This window comes from Otolemur garnettii, unplaced genomic scaffold (assembly GCF_000181295.1).
Source record: "Otolemur garnettii isolate 467f Iridium unplaced genomic scaffold, OtoGar3 scaffold00072, whole genome shotgun sequence".
Classification (NCBI taxonomy): Eukaryota; Metazoa; Chordata; class Mammalia; order Primates; family Galagidae; genus Otolemur; species Otolemur garnettii.
The window spans coordinates 5316053-5326301 of NW_003852467.1; the positions used below are offsets into that span (position 1 = coordinate 5316053).

Sequence of the window (10249 nt, forward strand, 5' to 3'; positions counted from 1 at the left end):
CCACAACGCCTGGCTATTTTTTGGGTTGCAGCCATCATTGTTGTTTGGGGGGCTGGGCTGGATTTGAACTCGCCACCTTAGGTGTATGTGGCTTGGTGCCTTAGCCACTTGAGCCACAGGCGCCGAGCCAGAGGGCGCACTGAGTGGCTTTTGTACCAAGTTGCTTCCTGAGTGCTTTACCACTGGTGGATTTGCAGGCAGTCTGCTTTGTAGGAGCCATGGTATAAAGACCTCCTTACTTACCCCCCTTCTCCGTCTGCGGCTGGGCGAGCTAGAGGCGGCATTGGCGTTAGACAGCGATGGTGGCCCAGCGGCGGCTGCAAACACAATTTGGGATATTAGTATTAATGTCTAATAGTCTGAAAAAGGGATTCCCTCTTATTTATCCTAAATGTGCATTTACATTTGAGCTTGAGCAGTCATCACTAATATTTGATGACCTTATTGTCATTCACTATCATGCAGAGTATTGATCTAAGCAATTTTCACGGATTGCTTTATTTAGTCCTTACAGTTACCCTGTAAATCAGGTGCTATCATTGTTCCCAGTGTATACAGGAGGCACTGAGAGAGTAAAGTTGGCTGAAGTGTTAGCCAAGAGCCAGAACCAGGATTTAAATCCCAGGAGCCTAACTGTAGACTTCATGATGTTTAACACCAGTATCATACTGCTTCCTAAGTCATTTAATGTTTGTCAACACTGTCACTATTCATAAGTACAATTAGAATAATAATAATACCTATACACCATACGGCCATTGAATGGATTAAAGAAGGCGATAAATATGAAACTTGCAAACATGATGCTTGGTATATACTAAGCACTTAATAAAAATAACCTGTAATTGTTCTGTTTTATTCTGCTCTAATCCAATTTTTTTTTTTTTTTACTTTTCATCTCAATTATATATGTCTGTTCACTTGGCTACACTAGAATTCACAAACAATAGCTTGAAAAAAATGCATACCTCACCAATTTTTCTTGTATATAAAAGGATTTCCTTTTACAATTTCCCTAACACAAAAGAAAGCTAGAGGCAAGTATAGTAAGTAGAAGAAGTGATTACTATACAAACAAAAATTATAGTTTGGTTTGGTTTTAATTGTAGGATGTTCTTTGAATTTAAATCACTCATTTGAGATTTAGAAGATCTGTGTTATATATCTTGGTACTAATGCTGAATAACTTGGCTTATTCATTTTTATAATTGCAAAGGCAATGTGTCTGGCATGTAATATACGACAAACCATTATGTATGGTAAGTGAATGGATAAATAAAGAATGTATCCTCCTACTTTTATGGGTTAGAGTTGGGCGTGCATGTGTGTAAGGTGTATGTTTTAAATGTCAAAAAAAGTGGTAGTATTTTTAAAGCATAGATGTTTTTTAGCGTGTTAATGAATAATCTCTAATACATGGATTAAATCCTAATGTAATATATGTAACCAATTGATATCAAGCTGTTAAAATACCCAAACCAGTACATTTCTATAACATTTCATAAGAAATAACTTTTGAAAATAATGTTTTTATTTCTTTGTTTATACCTCAAGGATTGTTTACCTTTTATATATTTTTTTCTTTCAGGTTTCTAGGGCTTTGCCTGAGAAAAAAGGAGACATTGAAGCACACATAAAAGACCTTGGACAGCTTGAAAAAAAACTTGAAGACCTTGAAGAGCAGTTAAATCATCTGCTTCTGTGGCTGTCTCCTATTAGGAAGCAGTTGGAAATTTTTAACCAACCAAATCAAACAGGACCGTTTGACATTAAGGTAGGAATTTTTTGCTTTAAACATTGTTTTCTAAAAGCATGGCAATATAGTTGAATTAAGTTCCTTGTTCATTATCATTGTTCAAGAAAAAATCATCACTTTTAAAGTGCAGTATGGAAGACTTTATTTGGGATCATCACAATGGTTACAGGGACCATTTCAGTGGGGTCATGTGGGAGAGAGAGAAATATTGGACTTCATGGAGCAAGATAGGAATCAGTGGGTGGAAAATTACTAAGTGAATATTGGGTAAGGGGGGTATTCTGGCTAATCCGACCTAACAGGGTTCTTACTGAAAGCAGGCCAGGGTGATCAGACATCACTTGGAGGTTAGAGTAAGATGAAGAACCAACATGATACTGAAGGACTAAAACTGTATTTAATAAGGAAGTTTATAGATGGGCCTCAGAGAAGATTCAGAAGCCTAACTTCCAAGCAAAGAATGTTTGTCATCATTAATATTATTTTTGTTATAATGATATTAATTGCTGTATTATTTGCCTAGCTTATTCAGGTTTTTGCTTCCAGCATTTACTAGAAATAATATCATCACTGAACTCACATCACTAGAACATTTATACAGTATTTACTATTATCCACTTTCCATCCCTGCTTTAATTTTACTTAATGCATATTTGTAGATTCCTTATCCAGAATTAAGTTGTCTAAGAGATTAGGTACCTACAAAATAATGTCTAGGCTTTCGAGTAGACCTCATAAAGCGCTCTCAGACTGACTCCAGTTTGCTCTTCTGTTATTCTTCCAACAATCTCCCCTTATATTTTAGCCACACCAAATTGTGTGGTAGCTTCACATCCAAGTGTTTTGATGCCATACATGTGTTCTTACTTTTCTCTCTTCTTTAAATGACTTCTTTCAGTTTTCTTAGCATGGTGAATTTTTTCCCATTCTTTAAGACTGAATTTAAAGGTCTTCAAAATTTTCTTCCATACCCCAAGCAGTTAGAATCCTGATATGATTTCTTGTAAACCTCTAGTTTACCTCTGTAAACCTCTAGTAAACCTCTACTTGACTTTGTTGACTTACGCATAAATTTTATAGACTTGAAGAGCTCATTATACCTCTGTGAATGCAGAAGGCATCCTCTTACTTTTCTCTGCTCTCTCACTTACATCTAAACATTTCCATCCTAGGGCCCTGAATATCGTGGTTGTTTTATGTTTTTGAGTGAATCGGTAAAGATGGTACCAAGGCACCCATAATGGTAATGAGATGCTATAGGTAAGACGATGGCTTTAGAACAACTTTGCCAATTGGATACAATCATCTCCTTTCAGTGTCCCTGAACATGTTGATTATTCCTATTTTTTCTCTCTTTTACAAGCCTAATCTAAATTTTTGTCCCAACGTGCTGCTCCCCCCCTTATTTTTATGTCCTTGGTGGCCAAAATCTTTAAGTAGCCAATCAAATAAACCCATTCAATTGAAAGCACAACCTATTAGTTAATGTAATGTTGGGCAACTTCAGACTAAAAAAGATAAGTAACATCTTTGAATAAAGTTTTCCTTTTAAGACATTGAGTCAAATTGTTAAATTCATTTATTTTCCGGGATTGTAAAAACCTAACATTTTTAAGCTCCATTTAGTTACCATTTTGATGAGGGGAAGTCAGAGATAAAAGGAAGTTTTAGAATCTTTGAGAGAAGAGAAAGTGAAAGTTTGAGTAAGATGGGTTTGAATGAGAATGAAGAGACAGAGGCTTGCTATAAATAAAATGAGATAGATTAGCAAAGTGCACTCCACCACTTTTACCTTACTTTCCCCTTTCATTTGTATCTACCATTTTGTTACCCATTCTCCAAGAGATGGCATTGTGTAAGTCACAGGTAGACAGACATCATTTTACCTGTATAATATTCAACCTGCTCAGCCAGGGGCAGTGAGGTCTTGGATTGACCAATCAAACTCACAGGCTTTATCTAGTGACAAACTCAATTGCCTTAAGAAAATACACATAGGATGAATAACAACAGCCTTCACATTAAGGGCACAGTGGAGTTCTTGACACTAAGGCATGACTTCTGATGCCCCAGTCACCCTGCACTTGAGTTAAAAGGGGTATGACTGGGTGAGTGCAAAGCACATTGTCGATTCAGAGAAGCCACTGGTTCTAGGATCCCTTCCATTTCTCCACCTAGTATCCTCTGAGGTATTTAACTAGCTTGTATTATTGACCAGGGCAAGTATGTCTCATCAATACTGATTTTTTTCGTTACTCAACCAAGAATCCCAATAAGAAAGTACAGGTATTTGGCCCAATACACAACAACCTCAGCCAGATTTTCAATTATCTTGGACCTAGTATATTTTTAAAAGTTCTCAGTTTAGTATTGCAATGAGGAAAAGCTGTAAATTCTTTCCTCCCAACCAGGAATAGCATTTTGTAGCTCGCAGGTAAAAGCACATTGCTCTACTTAAATCTTTAGTTAAAATGTGCCTGTTCTTTGAAATAATGAAAAATATACTGAATGTTACCTATCTGTTTTCATGGAATATATTTAAAGAAAACATAACAAAATCCTCTGACACAAATAGATCCTGTTGAGTCAACCAAATGTTAGTCCTGATCTGTGCCTCTACCCCAAAAGGTTTTCAAGTATCAAAAACCCGCATTGGGTCTCTGATTGTTTGGGGTTCGTATGTTTCTGCCAAATGGGTCCTTGCAGTTTGGAGTGAATGCTCCTCCTCTCAACTGTGTTAATCACTTACTGTTAACAAAGCTAGAAGTCACCAGTCACCACTGTGTGTAGTCATATTTGCCTCTTGCAGCTGGGTCAAAATCACTGTAGGAGAGAGGCAGTTGCTTTGTCCATGGCAGAAAAGACCTCGACTTCAGTCCTCCACGCATAGTCGGAGTTTTTTTTAATCTGTGCAGTGCAGAGTTTAAAAATATTTCTTTTGCCCTTTTCTTCTGCTGATAGCTGCATCCAAAAGACTACTTGAAAGTCTCTCCCACTAATTCTCAAATCTCTAGTTTGTAATTAGAAAATGGTGACCCGAGTGAATAATTTAGTAACTTGCCTATTGCTTTATCCCTCTTTGTCTGGCTTCTCTCTCCCTCATTGTCTAATAAATGATTTATTAAGATTGCACAGAGAGCTTCTGCTTGAAGATAGGGGATTTTAGTCTTTACAGGCTCCCGTAGCACTCTGCTTAAAGATGTTAACATTGTTTGTCAGTTAAAGAATGTTGGGAAAATGCACTTTGCTTTCCTTAGCTTTAAACAACTGAACACCAAAAATAAAGTTTTCAAGACGTGTCCATTTTTTTTACTTAGACAAAGAAACTGCCTTTTAGAAAATCTTAAGAATTAGTTAAGGCAAGGAAAGTAGACAGACAAGCAACCAGAGCCCTGTTTTCATTTGTCAAGTTAAAGAAACTTTTCTTTGTCTGGCTGTGGCAGCCATGGCTACCTCTGAAACAAAGGGCCTGAGGCTTTGCCATTCGGGTCATTTGTTTTCTCTAGTCAAACTCTGAGCACCTGTTAGAAAAATATGTAATACCCTCTGTGAGCCTCAGTTTTGCCTGGCTGGCACTTCATGCTTATTGATGAAATGCAGCTAGCTGTGTAATGAAACCCAAATAAAAAAAAGCCTTAAGGGCTCTGTTCTAATACATTGTTTATGCTGGAGTGAAAATTGACTGCACATCACTTGGTTTGTGCAATTTGCTCCCGAAATATTCCTATTCAGGAAATCCTGCAAATAGCAATATTCATCTTGAAAATCACCTCACAGAACCCTTGGCAAGCTGAGAAACATAATCAATGAGATCGTGATGTAGAGGGTGAAAATTAGGCGTAATCACAGCCCTTTCCCATCAGTCAGCCCACTAGAAGGCATGCCTTTGAATTTTGATTTTCAAATGGATTCTCAATTTAGACATAAAATATGTTGATTTCAATTTTCAGAAATGATAATTGAATGCTAAGTTCCAGGGACCAGTTTAGAATTTCTGGAAAGGATCTGATGTTTTTAGTCTTTAATGAATGGTTTCAATAATGAGCTAGAGGTATACTATTTATGTGATATAAAACTGCCTAACTACCGCTTTCCAAACTTTTTATTAAAATATGAGGTGAGGGGGGAACACATCATTTTCTGTTAAGGATTACTGACTGAAATACTCTCATCTTGATGGCAGGGAAGGTGTTTTCTCTCCACTCGAGAAGGACTTTTCTTCTGTGGTTTATAAATAAACAACACATGCCTCTGCTGGATTTTCCTTACTCTGTAAGAAACATAATTGCCCATAATGTCAAATCCACACTGAATACTACCAAAAGACACTCAATTGTAGTGACTGACCATTAAAGTAACTGAACGCCAAAAGCCTTTTCTGTGTATGTTCACGTTGCTGTGAGTGTTGTCAAAGAAAAATTGCACAGGACAACTTAACAAGCAAGAGACTTCATTCAAAAATGTTTTTAAAAGGGGAAAGAAACTCAGTTATTTTGAAACAAAAGGCCAAAGAGCTTTTAGTTACTGGGGCAGGTTAGTGGGAAAATACTAAAGGAAGTTGAGGGGGTAGATTTGATAACAGAGTTTTGTCTTCAGTAGGTTCTTGGTCTCGGTGATTCGAAGAAAGAATCCACAGACCACAGATCAGTGGCAAGACAGGATTTATTTACAGATTAGAAAAGAATACAGAAACAGCAAAGCTCCTGGCAGAGAGAACCCAGGTTGGGCCTCGGCTCTTTGTCCAGGGATATATATAGTCTCATGGGGTTCCCTGTAGTTACATTTAACTGGAAATCAGTAGCAAATGAATGGCTATAATCTCTTTCATTCCCTGGCCTAGGAAATATACATGAAATTGGCCAGGCCTAGGAAATGGGGGCGGGGGCGGGGGGTGGGGTGGGGCTGTTCAGCCCCAAGTCCAAGGGGAGGGAGACCTAAGGTGCTGGTGTCTCCCCAGCAGTTGTCTGGCCCCTCTGGCTACTGGAGCCTCCTGGGTGGGGGGAGCCTGGCTTACCCTCCAGCCCTCTGGTTCCTCTGCCAGCTGCTGTGGCACCAATACCACTAGGGCTGAGCTGGCTGGAATGCCACCTGTCCTGTATCAATTCTTCCTCTCAGAGGAGAAACTCTAGCTGCTGTAAGGGAAAAAGGATGAAGACTCAATCTAACTGCTTTCTGCTGAATCCAGTGATGAGGGAGAGTGATCCAGGGGTCCACAAAAGAATCAAGTCTTGGACTGGAACCACCTTTACTGTGTGTGGCTTGCTGATATTTCTGGAAGACACAAATCCAATTAGCACATTCAAAGGCAAGGGTAGAACAGTGAGAGGAGGGGGTTAATTACAGTGTCAGGTTAGAGGAACAAAGTCAGTGATATTAAAAGAAAACTATATTAACACTTTCCTTGCTGTCTTCTAAACAATAACTTCAAATTTTCTTTAGGCTCATAAGTGTAGGTGGACTGTGGTTGATTCTCTTCATGGTCTGCTTCTGTAGGAGGTTCCAGGATTTTACTGGTGAATGATGTATCCAGGAATCTATGCCCATAACTTTAACAGCTGTAGAGGAAGACAAGATAACAGAAAAGGGAGCTTCCCAAGTTTCCCACATTGGGGTTAGGGAAGGTGAATTGGAGGGAAGAGTTTTGATCATGACTAGATCTCCAGGACAGAAAAGCTCTTTTAGTGTTGAAAGTGAAAATGTTAGTTGGGAAATTTTTGAGGATTTGTTGAAATTTGGCTAAAGAAGTAATATGTTTTACTAATTCTGCAGTTTCTTGATCTAGTAATAAATCGTTCATTGAAAAGGGCCTTCCGTATAATAATTCAAATGGGCTACAACTGAGTTTCTGAGGTAAATTTCTTATTCTAAGGAGAACAATGGAAAGCAATTTAGTCCAAGGGAGGTGAGTCTCTTGAATTAGCTTTTGTAACTGTCCTTTAATTTTATCATTCATTTTTTTCTACCTTCCCAGAGGACTGGGGCCTCCAAGAGCAGTGTAGATGATATTTTATGACTAGGGCTTTAGATATTCCCTGTGCGATAGCTGCTTTAAAGGCTGGCCCATTATCACTTTGCAAACTCTGAGGGAGTCCAAACCTGGGGATAATTTCATGTACTAAAGCCTTTACTACTTCCTGGGCCTTTTCTGTCCTGCAAGGGAATGCTTCAACCCAATTAGTGAAAGTATCCACAAATACCAGCAAATATTGTACACCATGTGCCTTAGGGAGGTGAGTGAAATCCATTTGCCAATCTTCACCAGGATATTTACCTTGTCTCTGTATACCTGGGGGAGCCAGATGGTGATTTGAAGGATTGTTTCTCTGACAAACCTCACAAGTCTGTTTTGTGGTTTTTAAATACGTTTTTTCCATTAAGAGAGCTTTAGCCATTGATAGGTACTTTCAATGCCAAAATGAAAAGGCTGATGTAAAGTTTTAAGTATTTTCCATTGGCTTGTGGCAGGTAATAGCAAAAGACTTCTATTTTGTAGCCAGACTGATGGAAGTAGTGAATAGTCTCTGGACAAAGCCAATTCCTTTTCTTTTGGGGTATATTGAGGTGCATGATTCTCAAGTAATCCCTCTCAAATGAGGGGTGCCACAAGGGGGATTTTTCCTTTTTGTGCTCTTAGCCTCTTTATCAGCAAGTTGGTTACCTCCAAAAGTCTCGTCTAAGGTCTTTTGGCATCCTTTACAATGAATAACTGCTACTTCTTGTGGAGCATGAACAGCTTGTAACAACCTATTTCATGATGATATTTTATGGGAGAGCCATTAGAAGTTAGGTCTTGTCTTTCCTTCCAAATAGCAGCATGGGCATGTGAAATGAGAAAGGCATATTTTGAGTCAGTGTATATATTGACTCATTTGTTTCTCCTAATTTCTAAAGCACGGGTTAAAGCTATTATTTCAGCTAATTGCACACTGATCTCTGAAAGGAGAGACCCACTTTCAGTTACAACATACTGAGTAACTACAGCATAGCCTGCTTTGCGAGTTCCTTGTTCTATGAAAGAACTTCCATCTGTATACAAAACCATGTCTGGACTGGGTCTTGCTCTTCCCACCTGTCCCTAGGTAGCCCACACTTCTGGGTTAATTTCTGTCTCTAATAAGGGAAGGCAGAGTATAGGTTCTTGTCCCATATTCACATAAATGGTTGTTCCCTCTTTTGTTACTATGTCCCTCCCCAAAAGGGGAGCAGAACTTTCAGGCATGATTAGGAAGGCATGAGAGAATAGCCAGTCACCCCAATTATAGCTTAAAGGCTGAGAGAAAAATTTGGTAACCAGAGTTCCAGGCACCCCCTGTATAGTTACAGATTTGGGGGATAAAAGACAGGGTTAGAGAGGAGTACAGAAAAGGTTGCTCCAGTGTCCAGAAGAAATTCTGTCTCCTGGTCCTCCACCATGAGGCAGACCCAGGGCTGTTGAGGGGTGATGACACAAGCTGGAGCCATGAGAATCTGCCCCTGGCACCCTCAGTCCAGTTTGGGTGCGGATGGGATCACTGTCCCAGGAGGCCTTTGCCTCTAAGGACAGCAGGCCACCCTCCAGTGGTCACCCTTGCATTCTGGACAGGGGCCAGGTGGTTTGCCCAGCTGCTGGTGCTGCTGGGGGCAGTCCTTCCTAAAGTCTGACCACATTGGAAGCACTTGTTCTTCGCTCCTCTGGCTTCCCTCTGCCCTGCATGATGTTCATTTGTCAGAGCGCTATTACTAGAGCTGTCATTCTTTTTTATCCCTTCTCCCTTTTTCCTCCTCTTTCTCCTCATCTCAGTTATAAAAGACCACAGTGGCCATTTCGAGAGGATTCTCCAGGTTATGATCTGGGTCTAGAGTCAATTTCTGGAGTTATTTTTCTTTTTAATTTCTGGGGCCACCTAAGTGACAAATTTATCTTTTAAAATAAGTTGACCCTCTAAGGAGTCAGGTTAAATCTGTGTTTTCTCATCGCCTCCCTACACTGCTCAGGAAAGGCTGAGGAACTCTCATTTGGCTCCTGGTAAATAGTAGACAACTTAGAGTAATTCATAGGCTTTTTCCTGGATCGACTTAAACCTTCTAGGATACATGTTAGAAAATGTTTACGCCACCAGTCACCTTGTTTCTCAGGGTCTCATTCCGGATCCTCAAAGGGAACTGCCTGCCTCCCCAGGGGGTATCTGTCCCTTTCCTCAGGAGACATACTGCTATCAGTATTGGACATGAAACACAAATCACCCCACTTTGTAGCTTTATCTAAGACTTTATTTTTCTCATTAAAAGTTAAAGTTTGGGCTCGGTGCCTGTGGCTCAAGCAGCTAAGGCGCCAGCCACGTACACTTGAGCTGGCGGGTTTGAATCCAGCCCAGGCCCACCAAACAACAATGACGGCTACAACCAAAAAATAGCCGGGTATTGTGGCGGGTACCTGTAATCCCAGCTACTTGGGAGGCTGAGGCAGGAGATTTGCTTTAGCCCAGGAGTTAGGAGGCTACTGTGAGCAGTGAT

The 10249-nt window shown here is 39.8% G+C and overlaps 1 protein-coding gene across 1 annotated transcript in view; it reads left to right on the forward strand.

Moving 5' to 3' along the window:
- Positions 1 to 10249, forward strand: part of DMD (dystrophin) — a 2307273-nt gene that overhangs the window by 1476467 nt on the left and 820557 nt on the right. The window contains exon 48 of the mRNA XM_023515448.1: positions 1589 to 1774. Coding sequence (XP_023371216.1) covers positions 1589 to 1774 — 186 coding nt within the window. The remainder of the gene's footprint in view (positions 1 to 1588; positions 1775 to 10249) is intronic.